This window comes from Gossypium hirsutum, chromosome A13 (genome assembly GCF_007990345.1).
Source record: "Gossypium hirsutum isolate 1008001.06 chromosome A13, Gossypium_hirsutum_v2.1, whole genome shotgun sequence".
NCBI classification, from domain to species: Eukaryota; Viridiplantae; Streptophyta; class Magnoliopsida; order Malvales; family Malvaceae; genus Gossypium; species Gossypium hirsutum.
The window spans coordinates 79,660,889-79,677,498 of NC_053436.1; the positions used below are offsets into that span (position 1 = coordinate 79,660,889).

General features: G+C 32.6%; 2 protein-coding genes across 3 annotated transcripts; one reads left to right on the forward strand and one right to left on the reverse strand.

Annotated features, from left to right (window-relative positions):
* Nucleotides 1-759: 759 nt before the first annotated feature.
* LOC107893625 (proteasome subunit beta type-4) lies at nucleotides 760-4,090 on the forward strand. Its single transcript, XM_016818664.2, has 7 exons — nucleotides 760-972; nucleotides 1,087-1,151; nucleotides 1,262-1,338; nucleotides 2,390-2,519; nucleotides 3,075-3,234; nucleotides 3,325-3,510; nucleotides 3,814-4,090. The coding sequence occupies exons 1-7, from the start codon at nucleotides 967-969 to the stop codon at nucleotides 3,925-3,927; spliced, it is 738 nt and encodes a 245-aa protein (XP_016674153.2). The 5' UTR covers nucleotides 760-966; the 3' UTR covers nucleotides 3,928-4,090.
* Nucleotides 4,091-5,008: 918 nt separating this feature from the next.
* On the reverse strand, nucleotides 5,009-10,216 carry LOC107893624 (solute carrier family 40 member 3, chloroplastic). 2 transcript variants are annotated; one of them, XM_041086044.1, is made up of 14 exons: nucleotides 9,937-10,173; nucleotides 9,433-9,689; nucleotides 9,001-9,217; nucleotides 8,848-8,911; nucleotides 8,415-8,539; nucleotides 8,243-8,332; nucleotides 7,978-8,154; nucleotides 7,796-7,870; nucleotides 6,945-7,046; nucleotides 6,740-6,857; nucleotides 6,469-6,612; nucleotides 5,994-6,100; nucleotides 5,799-5,912; nucleotides 5,009-5,386 (listed from the first exon to the last, which is right to left on the reverse strand). In XM_041086044.1, the coding sequence occupies exons 2-14, from the start codon at nucleotides 9,597-9,599 to the stop codon at nucleotides 5,093-5,095; spliced, it is 1,794 nt and encodes a 597-aa protein (XP_040941978.1). In that variant the 5' UTR covers nucleotides 9,600-9,689; nucleotides 9,937-10,173; the 3' UTR covers nucleotides 5,009-5,092. The 2 variants fall into 2 exon arrangements, with proteins under 2 accessions (XP_040941978.1, XP_016674152.1); XM_016818663.2 differs by having other exon boundaries at nucleotides 9,433-10,216.
* Between the last annotated feature and the right edge of the window lie 6,394 nt (nucleotides 10,217-16,610).

Sequence of the window (16,610 nt, forward strand, 5' to 3'; positions counted from 1 at the left end):
TATGATTTTGAGTATTTCATACTAAGTTAATAGTAAAGAAAAATCCTTACCATTAATTAAATTAATTAATTTTATATTCCTTGTCAAACAAAATCGAATTTTTTTTCATCACTTCTTTACTCAAATGAAGAAAAAGTAATTAGTTCAATTAATTGCAATAATTTTTCTTTGCTTTCCGTTGAGTATGGAAGATTCAAGATTATATAATAAAAAAATTAAGTTTTGTAGAAAATTATTAAACATGAGTTATCGAGTTGATTTCATTAAGAATAATCTGGAAATATAAAATAATATTTTAAAATTTAGAAGAAGATTAATTTAATTAATTTCAATATTATACTAACAAATTGGTTGACATTATCAAGGGATAAAAAAATTTCAACAATTTATTTAATTGATTTTCATCTTTTGAAACTTAAAATTACAATATTGAAAAAAATATATAAAATTTTTGAAAATATGATAAATAAATACAATTTGATAATTTTTTAATGTATTGTTTTACTACTTTTTCATTTTAATCATTAATGTTTTACCCCAATCAATACAATAAAAATGATATTTTTTAGGTGACCGAAATAAAAAGTTCGATGGTCAAAATGAAAGTGTAAACGTGATACAGCATGTATAATTAATTATAATTAGAGATTTAATGATTGAGTGACTAAAATAAAAGTACTTTAAAAATTAAGTGATGAAATTATAAGAATTTCATTTTAAGTGACTAAAATAAAAATACCCTAAAATTTTGGTAACTCTCTAATTAGTTTACCCTAAGAAAAGAGAAAACCCGTGTCCCAAATTCCAAGCCCGATAACAATTGGAGCAGGGCCTGTTTTCGTAAAAAAGGAGTTTCTTGAGAGAAAGGAAAACGAAACACACAACTCCATTAAAATTATTATATAGCATCAGATCATCTTTATCGTTCCCCTTTTTCAATCTACCGATCTATACCCTTAAATCAGAATGAATGTAAGTTATTCCATTACCCTCTTTTGTTTTCTTAATCTAACACTTCCTACTTCAAAACAACCACAGATTTTACCTTTTTCTCCTATTCCTTTTAAATTTTTTTTTCTAATGCAGTTCATGGCTTCAAAGCAACCCGAAAATAGCTTGCTCAGTCCTGAATCTGACTCTCAAAGGACTCTGTATGTTATTTGTCTTATTTCAATTGAACTAGGGTTTTCTTTGGATGTTGGGTATTTGAAAATCCCCCTTTTTACTCTTTTTTTTTTATTTTTTAATTTTAAATTGATAGGTACCCCTATGTGACTGGAACATCTGTTGTGGCTTTAAAGTATAAAGATGGGATTTTGATGGCTGCTGATATGGGAGGTCAGCTCATACAGTTTCTTAAGCATTTTCTTTTTCTTCTGATTTTTTATTCGTCTGAGTTGGTTTTGTTATTTAAAGTACATAATGCTCTTGGAAAAGCATGCAAGTGGAAGAATTAAAATGAAGTTTTGTGCCCTTTTGGGGTGTTTTAGGATTTAAAAGATGAATTCAATTAGCTTGAAGCAGCCTTGATCCGAATTCATTTTCTTTTTAATGCTTTTGGATCGTAGTTATAAATGTGAATTATGGAATGATCCTTTATCGACCCTTTGATTCTGTATGTAATGATGTTTTAAATTATATGATTCAATTGGAGGATTTAAGCATTGCTAAGTAGCTTAAGAATTGTCAGTTTAAGGTAATACTTTGTTGTAGCTTCTGACAGAACTTTTTTATAGAAAATCTGGACATAGCATATATTATTTAACATAGCATTTGATACAATGCTTGTCTGATGGTATGCTCGAAATGATCAGTACTTGATATGGATTCCATATTGTAGGCTAGAACATGGAGTCTATATGTTTGTTTAATTGTAGCCTCATTTGTATAATTAGGCCTTCGTTATTAAATTTCTTGTCTGCTGTCTACTCTATTTTGCAAAGTGAGTAGCATAATTCTCCTTATGGAGGTAAAAGAGATCCTGTTGAGGCATTTTGTGTGGTTGCGAGATTATCATAGAGGGAAATGGAGTTGGGAGTTATTTAAAGCTCTCTGTACTTCTCAGTCTCATGGTATTTCACATTAAAGTCCTAAATTAGAAGACTTCTTCAAATCTGTGTTTCCCATAAAACAAGTTTGCATTTACTAGGAAAGTACATTTTGCTTATAGTTCATTTGCTATGCATGCTTTGTAGCTTTTGGTTTTCATTCTCCTTCCTCTTCCCTCTTCTTTTCTTGTTTTGTGCTGGAAGTCTGCTGTTTCAAGCGCCCTGGTGTTGCTTCAAAGCTAAAATGCGCTATTTGATATTCATTGCCTAAGTCAATGGTCCCTACTTCCACTACACCAATGAATGCACTTGTTTTATGCCTAAATCCTGTTAATTGACAGGTTCTTATGGGTCTACACTGCGGTACAAGAGTGTGGAGCGAATGAAGCCTATTGGCAAGCATTCTCTTCTGGGTGCAAGTGGAGAAATCAGTGATTTCCAAGAGATTTTGCGTTATCTTGATGAGCTTATGTAAGGATTGACTGTCACTAAGGCTTTGCTTGGTAGAGTGGAAAGAAAATTGAAAAGATGGAAAATTGAAGGGTTAGAAAAGTGGAAAGAAAATATAATTTATCTTTCCATATGTGTGCTTGGTAGGAAAGATGGAAAATTTTTTGAAAAAAAGAGTAATTTTCTTTTCATTTATTCCTTTGTAGAGTTGAAAAATGAGAGGAAAGAAAATGAAACTTTCAAAAAAATACATAATTCTACATTTGCCATTTTCTCTCCTCAATTTGGATTGATTGGTTTTTATGCATTATGATGGAAAATAGTTCACCTCTTTTTTCCTCTCATTTTTCTTCCCTACCAAAGCCCACTAAAATTTTTTTTCCCCACTTTTCCACTCCCTCCTATCCCTCTATTTTTTTAACTCAACCAAGCACTCCCTAAGATTATAAGTACTTTTGTTTTGATTATTCATTCATGAGTTATCTTATTCCTTTTTCTTTCCCTGAATTTTCATTTGGATTTTGTTGGTAACATTCTCACAGAAAATTGTTTCTTTTTTATGTTTGATTATTGTAGCTTGTATGACAATATGTGGGATGATGGCAACTCTTTGGGGCCTAAAGAGGTGCACAATTACTTGACTCGAGTCATGTATAACAGGCGTAACAAGTTCAACCCATTGTGGAACTCCCTTGTACTTGGTGGGGTTAAAAATGGACAAAAGTATCTTGGAACGGTAGGTTCAAAGTTTTATTGTTCTATTGTTCAGAAATGAGCTATTTGTGGCTTATTGTAACTGACCATTATTATAACTATGACTCATCAGGTCAGTATGATTGGTGTAAACTTTGAGGACAATCATGTTGCAACTGGGTTTGGAAATCACCTTGCTCGGCCAATTCTTCGTCAAGAGTGGCATGAGAACTTGAGCTTTGAAGATGGTGTTAGACTATTGGAGAAATGCATGCGTGTTCTCCTCTATCGTGATAGATCAGCTGTTAACAAGCTTCAGGTTCGGTCTTTTCTCTTTTAACATTTTGACTGCTTTCTTTAAATTCTTTTTTTTTTTCAATCCATGCCATTCGACAGCAACTTCTAGAACAGTAGAAAAGTGCATGGTGTCCTAGACTTTTGCAAGTAGTTAATGATCTCAATGGATGTTACTATTCTTATAGACTAACTGGCATTTGTTACATGCTGTGTACAGCTGTTGTATGGTTGCCTGTTAAGATGGCTCTTAATCAAGTCTATTTGATGGCCGGGTAAATTTTTATCAATATTTTTGTTTCATGTACTTGTAATCTGTTGAATGCAGATAGCTAAAATTACTGAAGAGGGTGTGACAATTTCCCAGCCATATTCATTGAAGACGTACTGGGAATTCTCTGCTTTTGAGAACCCTGCACAGGGTGCTATAGGATCATGGTAGCTGTAGCAAACTTTTCATTCCTTCTGGAATCTTCTATGCGATCATATGAAAAGAACATTAAACATAGATGGAAGACAACTTGTTTCATGTTTTATGTCTGGTTGAAACTTATTTTGAGGCTGATTGTCATTTGATTTAATGCGACAGCGTATGCTTTACTTAACTATTTTTAGGCTCCGAGTGATGTCCATTCTTGATGTTAGATTGACCATTCTCTTCCGGACATGGCAATTTTTTTCCAAAAAAATTATAATACAAATAAATACTAGTATGATGAATATACACATTAGTTATCTGTGTTGACCCCAATAGGAGAATGATCGTAGTGAACTATATAGGGTAATAAGGTGAAGTTTTCGTGAACTAAAATTTGAACCGATCATGGTCCAGCATTAGCAATATAAGAGATCAAAAACAGCTGCTCATTCTCTGACAATAAAATCATAGAACCACCACGTGGAGCTAACTAGGTGAAAGTACCTGGCATCATAGGGATTGAGTCAGTTTAGTCCCTCGGGGACAATTTAGTTAACCTTTATTATTTAAAAATTAATATTTTGGACTTTCTTGATTATGCGCAGGAATTTGACCATTGAACTATGTTTTTTTTTTTTTTTTCATTTTGATACTAAACTAGATTGGTAAATTATCATTCCATTACTCCTGTGTAAAATGTTTTTATTTTAAATAAACACAATTATCCTGTAACACATTTTGAGTGGTTGGGCTTTCTTATTGGTGAAACAAGCTGGAATCAGTGGACGTGTTAATTTAAGTACTAATCTAGAAAAAGAGTGAATATCGAAATAGAAAAACAAGTATAATTCAAGGGTCAATTTGAGCATTAAATCTTATGCATATGTAATCTTTTGTTTAGTTGACATTAGAGAATATTTGGTACGATTTATTTTATTTGATTTTTTTATATAGGTACTTTCACCGAATAAACCAAATACCTCAGGCATCTTGAAAGAAAACGGATACATGGTAGTGCTGAAGACTGTCATATATCAGATCTCCTTTGCACTAAAGAAAGATAGGAGCTGTAGATAATTGAAGAAGTGAGGGAAAACAATCCATATAAAGCTATACCAATTGAATAGATACGTAATACTGGGGAACATACACAAATATACAATGGAAACTTTATGCACTTGCAATCTAACTAAAACTGTGGATCAAAAGAGAAAAGGCTACTTTGTTCCTCTGTAGGATTCAACAACCATCGGCAGAATATCCATGAAGCTCCTACTACTGATAACAACGACAGCAATGCTAGAAATCCAAAATGGGAAACATCATTTGCAATTATTGCAATTCCCAACATTAGAGACTCCGCTAAACTAGCAACAGAAATCTCCGTTGTTCCGATCAGATTTGCTTTGGATGATGGGATTCCTGTTTGCAGTATCTGGGCCCCAACAATATCATATGACATATGTCCCAACCTTGATAATACCTGCATATAGATGGTGAGGATGAATCAGGTATCTTGCTTATGTTAAAGACTGATCATTCATATGTTGCATGATGATTTCATAATTGCTTTAGGGATTGCCTAACATGATGCCAAATTTCCCAGCCTTTTGTTAGAGACACCAAATTGGAAAGTGATGGTTGCAGTAAGTTCCGATATAGCCAAAATAAAAGTTACATAGACCTTTAAGGGATCTATTAGTACTTTCTGGTGGCATTAGCGGATAACTAATATATATGACTGTCACTGAATCTAAATTTCTATTAGATCTCCCACCATGACATGCTAAACACCAGACTGTCATGCCTTCATAGGTTCCTAGTTCACCAAGGCAGTTTGGGTTATATACTAAATGGTATAGTCCATGAAGAAACCTGGAAGTTGAAGTTCTTACAATCAAACATAAGAAGAAAAGAAGGGGGCTCGTTTGGGCAAATGGTCCACTCTGATAAATGGCAACAGCAATGGTGAGAAGTGAAGCCTGAAAAATTAATCCAACTGCTCCGGCCTGTTTGAAGGGAAAAATGGCCATTAGAACCAGGCCCCGTTATAGAAAATTCCAGTGATAAAACCAAAGACAAGAACCAACCTTTAAAATTCCAAATCTCCTAACCAAAGTTGCAGATATGAAGGTTGCTGCAACACCCATGATAGCACATAATCCACTAAACCCCCCAATGATAGATGGACTTAAACCTGTTAAACAAATCCACATAGCATTTGGAGTCAAGGAATTTCTGCAATAATACAAGGCTATTTCTCCAGCTTAAGTATAAAATCTATTCAAGTAATCAGAAGTAATCCAACAAATGAAGAAAAAGCCAAACTGTAGTTTACAACCAACTATTAGATATGGAATGAGATTTCAAGCATATCACTGCATGCAGTGCTTTAAGAGGTCAAATTTAGGCAAAACTCCATTAGCATGTTCTCAGAATGACGGCTGTTGTAAGCCCTCTTCTCTGTAATACATACTGCTTTTGTTATCTTTCCAGTCCTCAAACCTGGGTCCAAACTATAAACAATCGGGAATTCTAAATAGATAGGATTAGATAGAAAGATACCACGTTGAGTTAAAAATGCTGTCATTAAACTTCCAGGAGTGAGAACATTGAAGTAGAGGAGTACATATGCTAGGCTTGCAGGAAGGACTGGCTGCTGTATGTACTCGCTCCATCCAAGCTTGATGGCTTTCAAACCTGTATCAACTGGTCATCCACAAAACACAATTACTTAATATAGCAAGCATAAATCAACCTTTGGAAAAGATTCAATCACTAAATATAGCAAGAAGAAAGCTAGGATTTGAATAGTAATCAGATGAACAAGTTTTACCAAGGTTATCAGCATCTGGAAGAGGCCCCTCAGCAGACGTTCTGCAACAGGATTGTGAACATTTAGCACGGTCAAGGACTCCAGCAGAAAGTTTGTTTGTTAACCATGTCAAAGCAATCTGAGGAATGGTGTTAGAATTTAGAAGAGAAAGTAGATCCTTTCTCCAATTAAAATGGATAACTAGAACAAGCATAGAAGCGATTACCATAACGGGTAATGACGACATCATCAAACCAGCAGCAAACTTTAAGCATGTTACTGGATCATATCTAGAGAGAAGAGTTCCAAATAATGAAGTCCCAGCTATCTGCAATCATAGATGATAATCAATCAGTCGTTAAGAAATTGCAACAATGATATTTACAGTGAAAAACATTTCATAACTTGATTGCTAAGACAACTGCAGACTTATAAAATTTCTGGCATTTATTTAAGATCCATGCTCTATGGATTACAAGCAAACAAAGAATTATTTGGCTTGGACCTAAAAGCTAACTCCATAGACCAATGTTTTCAAAATATAAAAGATATTAACCTTTCCGGTCCCTTTCAATTTCAATATTGAGCAAATTGGTCTCTCTCAAAAAAAAATGGAGCAATTTAATTTTTGTCAAATTCAAAAGTGAGCAACTGAGGACAATTAATCACGGTGTTAATGTTTGCTGTCAATTGTACATAATTTGATTGGTTAATAATAAATTTAGCCTTTGATGTGTATATATCCTGTGTAAATGTTGCAGAATGTGTAAATATTGGGAGCTAAATTTGTTAAATCAAGGCCAAATTGACCAAATATATAAATGTTGCAGGCCAAACTTGTTAAATCAAGAACAAATTGACAGAATGTGTAAACTATAAAAGCTCAATTTGTTATTATACCAATGAAAAAATATGTACAATTGATGAAAAACATTAACATTGTGACTAATTCTCCTCAATTGCTCACTTTCGAAATTGACAGGGATTAAATTGCTCCAATTTTTTTGAGAGGGATCAATTTACTCAATATCGAAACTGAGAGTGATCAGACAGGTCTTTTTACCGATTATGAAATACCTCACAAAGCAGGTCAATTCGATTGAGAACAGCATTTGCTTGTGCCAGTGCGATTGGTCTATTTGTTCCAGCTAACTGCAAACACAAGAACTATAGTTTAATTCGCAGTCCACTTTCCTAGAGATGGATGACCAATGTTCCCTGTGAAGAAAACAACCAAAATGCATAGAATGAGGTACTACCAGCACAACCCAGTCACGCTCCATGGCAATCCCCAGTGCCACTCCAGATAGCCTCTCAATAGCCCCTGCTATCACTAGCACAGCAAACCAAGGATGTAGAAGACTAGACGAGGCAGAAGCAGAAGAAAATGAATGAGCATGAATTATCATTGCCACTGACAACAACTGAGCAGAGGCCTGGAAGATGCCAATAAATTTAGAAAACAAATTAGGACAGTGTTAATTTTACATTAATCCTGAAAAAAGTTATTGCCATTTGTGGTACCTGAACAGCATTCAAAAAGATATATGAAGGTACTCTAGGAGAATGATCCATAAGTTTACCAACCAAAGGGCCTCCAATGATAATAGCAAGCTATTAACATAAATTCTGTTAGAAAGTATTCCATTATCTCTTGTTCTACGTAGTGAATTTATGTTGTTGGACTAATCTATACCTTAGTGAAGAATCCCATGACAGCCACCGGTAGAAGGCTTGGATGAAGCAACGCAATAGCAGAAGGCCAAGCAAAATTCCAAAGCTGTTCCACTAAATTCCCAGCCAAGCAACTTGCATAAAATGCTGAAATATGAATATCACAATTTAGTAAAATGATAGAACAAGATACAAAAGTACAAGACATTGTTGCAAGTTTCCAGAACTTGATAACATACAAAATAAGAAAGTTAATTTAAAGAGGTTTATGCTCTATTGACAACTTGATAGAAACCTAATCCCTAAAGCACAAAGAGAGCAGAGGACTACAATACCTAACCTTCTGAACACATTGTACACTTACTGCTTAGAGACACAAAATAGGATCAGTTTAAGTCTATCAAGAGTATTATCTATTTACTGTGCTTTGATAAGATGAAAATAGAATGTCCTACCATATAATCCCTCTGGGTGCGCTGGAGTTGCAGCGAGAGCTTCCTGCTCCTCCTCTGATAATACCTAGGCAAGAAAAAGAATAAAATGATAGGAAAATGTTGTTGGATTTACACTCGAGTCGTAAATAAACTGATATACAGAGAGGAACATACTGGGAGTGTTGTTAAGAGACTATCTACATATGCATCCCCAGTTAGTATATTCAAAGATTCAGTCTCAAGAACATCAGATTTAAGCTGAAGTATTGGTGTTGTACAACAACAATCACTATCTGTTGCTGATAAATCCTCATCCTCGATAGCCACGTGGTTGAAATGCACATCAGTATTTGTTATTGAACATCTCAATTTAAAGCTGTCAAAACTACGACTAAACAGAAAAACAAACCAAATAAAAAAAATTGTTAGCTGCCTCATTCAAATATCTCAAATATAATAAAAATAGCTTTCTCAGGGCAAATTGCAGACTAATTCGACTTTGAATCACCAGTCCTTCATGCAATAAGACATTACATCAAAAAAGAAAAAAGAGAGAGAGAGAACATTTTGCCACATTTAAATTAAGAGAACAAATTAAAGAGTTACCTATGAGTATTAGTAGGAGGGGAGTTGAGACTCAACCATCGGCTAGAAGAGAAGCGATGGTGAATTCCAGAAGCAGCTTGTCTCGATATAAAGGCTTCTCTCCTAGAAACAGAAAAGTTAAACAAATTGAAAGAGAGCTGAGAATTTGTAACCGCGACCATTGCCATGCTAGCTTCAGCTGTTGCTTATTTAACTTGTTATTGCTCCAGAAATTGAAGCACCAATACCCACTTTTGAGTTTTTCTAAACTCATGCAGCTGTGAAGAAAGCAAATTGAATAGCAATCAGGAGCAAATTTTACCGCTCTTGGGGTTTAGTTAGACAGCAAATCCTATCAGGGTTTAGGTTCAAATGAGTCCAAAGAAACAAAAGTTGGAACCTTTTTCTAACTGCTGAAATGAACTGGTTTGGTTTTTGAGATACAAAAAAGGCTATCTGGGTTTGGCGCCACAAGGAAATCAAAAGGAGCTTTTGAGTTTCTAGATAACAAAAACAATCTGGTACCTGTATATAGCCTTCAATTTAAAGGGGCAGAAAGAAAGAAGGGTTTGGGAAAGCTGAAATGATGGGAGGGTTATCCGTGGCATGATTTGTTGCGTAAGAGTCCGGCGGTGAGCGGAAAGATTTTGTGGCCACTAGATTTGAAGGGTGGCGGCACCCTTGTGGAAGTGGGTCCATTAAAGCCTAGTTACTAATTTTCCTTTCCTCAACAATCAGTGTAAAGACGGCAAGCTAAGTTGCCATTTGATGTACGAAACTTTTGAAATTCATTTACAAGTATGACATTCTAGTAGTTTCCATGATAATAACCAAAAAAAGAAGTTTGATTTTTTTTTGGAATAAATACACAAAAAAATCCTTGTAATAATCCGTGGTATGATCATGTACCATTGTCTGAATTAAAAAAATTAATTGAGTGTTAGTTGGATTAATATTAATATTATTGTTAGTGTAAAAAGACGTAAATTTGAATGCACTTAAATATATTATCTTTTTATTTTAACTATTGTATTAGAAAAATGGATATGATAAACAATTTATAATGATATTAATATTAAAAAATAATAAAATATTCAAATATTCAAAAATTTCAAAACATTTATAAAAATAAATTAATAATTAATTCCAAACTTTAGGGGTGTTCAAACGGTTAATCAAATTAAACTAATATTAACCGGACTTTTTAATTCTTTAACCATTAATCGAACAAAAAATTTTTCAACAAAAATTAACTGAATCGAAATATTTCAGTTAATTCAGTTGGTTAATCGAATTAACTGAAATTGATTTTTTTTGTTAAAATAAGTATAAAATATATAAAAAATAATTAAATTGATAATACTCATTTAACCGAATTAGTAATAGCCTAATACATATAATTTATAATATTATTTATAAAGTTTGGTTAATTTAGCTAATTACCCAATTTTAAACCGAATTAATCATTAACTGAAATTTTAAAAAAACTTTTAACCAACCTTTAACCGAACTAGATCGGTTAACCGATTAATTAACCAAATTAGATCAGTTCGATTAGTTAATTTGTTTTTAACTGAAACTTGAACACCCCTACCAAACTTTGGAGAAAAAAAAAATAAAAAGTTGTTTAATGGTTTATTTTCAAACCATGATTTGGGTAAAAAAAATATATTTGGATTTAAAATTTAAAATTTAAAATTTTTTATTTGGATAATAAATAAAAAGTTGGATTTGAATTTGAATAAATCCAAGTCTAATTTCATAAAAATTAAATTTTGGATTTCAAAATCCATTTTAAAACTTACAATTTTCAACATCCAAGAATCATTAAAAAAAAAATTGTTCTCTCTTCTTTCACACTTCCTTTTAAGCCCAAACAATAAATAAATAATTTTACTTATAATATATCATCAACGAAGTTTAAGATTTTCAAAATTGGATCGATGAGCAAATCAGTTAGACCATTTGTTCCTGGTTTGACCGATCTAATCGGTTCAATTAATAAATTATTCAAAAATTAAAATAGATAAAATCGGTTCAATTAGTTCAATTGTCGATTTAACTGGTCCATGAGTCAATCAATCTGATCCTTTATTTTAGACTCGTACTCCAACCAATTCCTGATTAATCGGTCTGATTGGTCGATCCGATTCTAAAAACAACGGCGAAGCTTCATGCATTTAATTTAATACAATATAAATATTCAAAAATTTCATTTATACCATAATTTTCACAATTTTAATTTTAAACCCTTGAATTTTAATTTACACATTATTCTTCTTATACCTAATGCAATTGGTCTGACTAGTTGTTCTAGTCTGGTTTTTTAAAATCGAATTAGTGATCGAACTAATTAGATCACTAGTTTTCTACTTCAACTAATTCGATCGATTTAACTGGTAAGATCAGTTCGACTGGTCTGTACGATTCTATTAAATAAATAATTAAAAATAATAAAAATTTAAAAGAAAAGTTCAACCACCCAATCAACCAGTCCAGATCAATTCCCAAGTTAACTGGTCTAATGCCTTTCTCCAAACCGATATCGGTGATCGTTCCAGTTTGATTCAAATAACAATGTTCAAAATCCTCCTAAATAATTAAATTAAAAAAACATTTTTAAAGCTTAGAAGTAGTTGAAATCCAAATCTATATTTGAATTATTCAAACAATGAATTTAGATTAATTCAAAATTTGGAATTTTAAATATTTTAATTTCCGAACAAATGATTTGGAAATAAGGAATTCATAAATCATAAATTTCAAAGCTAAAATTTTAAAATTCAATTTCAAATTCTAGTTCGCAAACTATTAGCGCAATAAATCAAACTGAAATTTCCAAGAGGTGGTGAATTGGCTTTTAAAAATCTTGCAAAAGCTAGAGAGAAAGGATAGAAAATTGAATACAAGAATTTAGAGTAGTTCGGCCCCAATTGCCTACTCTACCACATTAGATTTACACAACTAAAGATTTTTCCAAATTTACTAATTTGATAACCTTTAAGGATAAAGTCTAACCTTACAAACTCCTTTAAGGTTTCTACCCAAACCTTAAGATACAAACCCTCTCAAAGAGATGTAAAGAAGCAGACAAAGAAATAATCCTTACAAGATCGAAGTGTTTGCAATTTAAGCTCATCTACAATGAAAAACACTAGAGCAAATAAAACGAAATAAAGCTCACAAATTTATAAAAGAAAAGTATGGAAATATTTGGCACAAAGGTTGTTTGATTGATCTTTTTGCTTGAATATGCTTTCTTGTTGTTGTAGGATCTTTGGAAGATGGTATTTACACCCTCTAATCCTGTAAAAGAATCAAAGTGAGCATTTGATTCAAATACTAAGAAGGATTATTATGTCATCTACACGGGGAGATGGCTAGTCTCGGCTAGCGGAGCAGTTGAATCTACGGGTAAAGACATAGATGTACTCATTGGTAGAATGATACATTAGAATGGACCCAAGATGAATTAATTCTGGATTCGTTTGTGAATTAATTCACTTGTGACGTTCATAGTGTGATTTACCTAAACCCTGAGTTAGTCACTGACTATGTGTATGCAACTCATGTGCATCGATAGTGGAGGCTTATGCTCTAAAGATGATCGAGCCCATAGCCGGTATGTTGGGTACATGACTTATGTATGGTATGACTTTACTAGTAACAATGGAATTCATAGCTAAATTAAAGAGTTAATGATATCCTCTCATTGGCATTGTGTGGATTGATAAATATGGAAAGTGGCCACGGGTTGCTCATTCTCGAACGAGCAATCTATCACAGTCATTTGTTGACAGTGATAATATTAATCATTAAGAAGATATAATGGTGACAATAAGATAAAATGTGATTGTATTGAGTGAACGAATTTAACTTAAAGGAATCAATGATATCATATGAGGGTAACACACACATAATGAGGTCATTAGACAAAGCAGTTGGATGAATTGCTTTCGTAAATAGTATACAATAAGGAATTTTCAATCATGGTACTTCTTATGGATTGACTTGATTAAGTAATTATGAATTATTGAAACGATGCTTCTGGACATAATTGCAATTACTAGAGCCAAATTGTATATGTTCTATTGGTCTCTCCACTAGCTCAACAAAAGTTCGATCGGACTGCATTTGAATTAGAAGAATATTCTACAACTTTGGAAATAATTTAATTGAGTCTGTTTATTCAATGTGGAATTAAATTAGGTGGTCGTGAGAATTGTTCAACTAGAGAATTTAATTAAAGAATTTTCTTGAAAAATTAATTTGGAAAATCTAAGTGATTTTTGGAAAAAATAATTTTGAACAAGTAAAATTAAATTAATCAAAGTAGTTAAAATTAATATGATATTTTTGGAAATTAATTATCAAGTAAAAAAATTGGCCCAATGGGTAATTGGACTTAAAAATTGGTCTTGAGATCATAAATTGTGCCTGGGAGCCCAAAACGAGACCAAGATCCGAAAACTATTCGAACAGTGCCTGGTATGTGAAACCGAGTCGATTGTCCAACTAGTGGCTAGACCGGACCGATTGGGTTATCATTGACCTGGACCGAACTGGTAGCAATCGAACCGGCTCAATGTGCCGTAAGGGTGTTGCATTTGCATCACCGGATGCAACAATGCTGGTGGCCGCGACGGTGGCGTCCTAATGGCCAGCGACAGTTGGTCTTCGGTGGTTGACTAGTGAAGAGTTACACTCTTACTGGGACTCTATCAAAGAATTTGATTTCAGATTAGCTATTCCAAAAATAATATTATTTTAATTGTTTAATATTAAATTAAATTTAATACTTATCTTAATAGTATTTTATTAATTTAATATTAAAGTGATTATCTTAATATTAAATTTAATTTAATATTTATCTACATAAACATTCTATTATTTTAATAAGAATTAATATTAAATTAATATAATATTTATCTTGATAACTATTATATTAATTTAATATTATAGTGATTAAGTTTAATAATAGTTGAACACTCTAAACTTTCTCTATATAAAGAGAGTCTTGGGTCATTATTTTTCACACACTTGAATTTAAGAGAAAGTTGAAGAGAGAAAATTCTTTAAAGAGATTATTTCAGAAAATTTCTATAGATATTTTTTCTAATTTACAACCTTACCAAAAAGTTTAGAGAAATTGCGAAATTGCCCCACTGGTAATTTTTGTGATTTTTTTTATTCGAAGCGAGCCTACACTCGGTAGACATGAGCCGGAGGATAGCAGAGAATACTACTTGGTCAAATCGCTCATCCTAGATGACTCAAAAAAATACAATTTTGATTAATTGCTTATTACTTTATATATCACAACCAATATCTTGTTTTGAAAAAAAATTTTAAAACTCTGTTTTTCCTAAATTTATTTTCCGTTGCATTTTCCAAACCCGTTTTTTTTTCAACAATTGGTATTATGAGCCAGGTTGTGCTCTATCTATAAGTATAAGGAAATAATCAAAATAAATTTCTCTTCTTAAATGATTTGATTACGTAGAAAGTGACATTCTTTAGATCTTATGCATGTTTTGAGTTATATATTGGAATGGATGTGATATTATATATTTGTTATATAATTGTTTTTTATTGCCGAGGTTGTAATTCTTAGGAAATAGATAGTGGACTATCATCTCAACGTAAGGTTATTTTTTTTAAAATTCATAGAATTCTTATGAGCCGGAAATAGACATAGAACTTAAATGTAATTTTTCCAAAAAGAGTCCATGGTAAGGAAAAGATGCGATGACAGTTGAAGACCCAAGGAATGCCTTGTGGGAAAAAAATTATATAATTTTATTTTCTAGAAATAAAACCAAGGAAACCTTGGCTGACAATTTTATTTTAATTACCTATCTCATTATATATTTGTTTTATAATTGTTTATAATATTTATATTATGTAATGTTATAATTGTGATATATATGAGATGATCCATAGTTGATCGTTTAAAAATAAGAAGTGTGGTAATGAGAAAATACATGTGTTGTATTGTTTCGTTCGCTTTTTTAGGTTATTCGATAACTGTGAGAAGTGTGGTAATGAGAAGGAGCATGTCTAGGATTAGCCCTAGCTAGGAAAGACTTGGTTTTTAAGCAGTCAAATTTGACTCACCTCCTTTTCTTGGGACCCTACCTGGTGCATGGTTCACATTCACTCTTTGGTTTTTCCCTTAAAAGAAAAATTGTGGAGAATCAAAATTGTTTGTTTTTATAATTGATTGGTTCTTGTGAATAAATGTTAATATTATAAAATTGCCATAGCTTGTCATGCATAAAATGGAAGCATGTCACTTAGATTGGGTAAGAATGCCACTAGGACTATTGTATGATCATTCTTAAAATTTGGGATAAATAATCTTGCATGTTTTTTAAAATATTGAGTGGGAGAAAGTCCTTGAAAAAGACCTACGGCCTCCATTAATGGTCCCTAAGTGATAGCATGGTAAAGTTTCAAACTAGTTCCTACCTTAGCTGCACCTGAAGGTAAACTTTGTCATGTAGGTTCATTAGATGGGATCTCTTTTTAAGGACAACTAGTCATACATGACTTTCAGGTAGATTGTCCCAAGATGACTCACAAATGAGAGCATGTTCATGATGGGTGTTGAGTTAATGGTTACACACTCAAGATCATCTCTTATTAAATAGTTTCCCAAGAAACGATATTTAAGCTAGAGATGATGGCCAAACGTTAAATAGTCGTTAGTTCGTGTGGAGTCTTGAGAATTAAGATTCACAAACTGGTTCGATGTAATCCATGTTATCGCTAGTTAATCATGGGACCCCAAAGCGACATGGTTGATGGGTGTAATAATAATCGTAGCAATGAAAAAATATTTTTTTCAAGGTTTTAATACAAGACGCATGCATCATGTTGCATTCTTGATATGGTGCTGAAATGAATTTTTTTTTGCTTAATATAAAGATAGTAGTTAGTGAATCTTTATTTTATTTTTTTTAGTTCAAATATGTCTCCTACTCCTCTTATTAGCATTCTTACTAAGAATAAATTAAATGGGGATAACTTTCGAGAATGAAAATGAAACTTGCTAATAGTTCTCAGCTATGAGAAAAAACAAATTTGTTCTTGACAAAATGTGCCATCTTGAAGCTCAACCCAAAACGAGAAATCGCTGGAGAGATTCTGACTCGATTGCTCGATGTTATATTTTAGCAAAGATGAGTAGTGTGTTG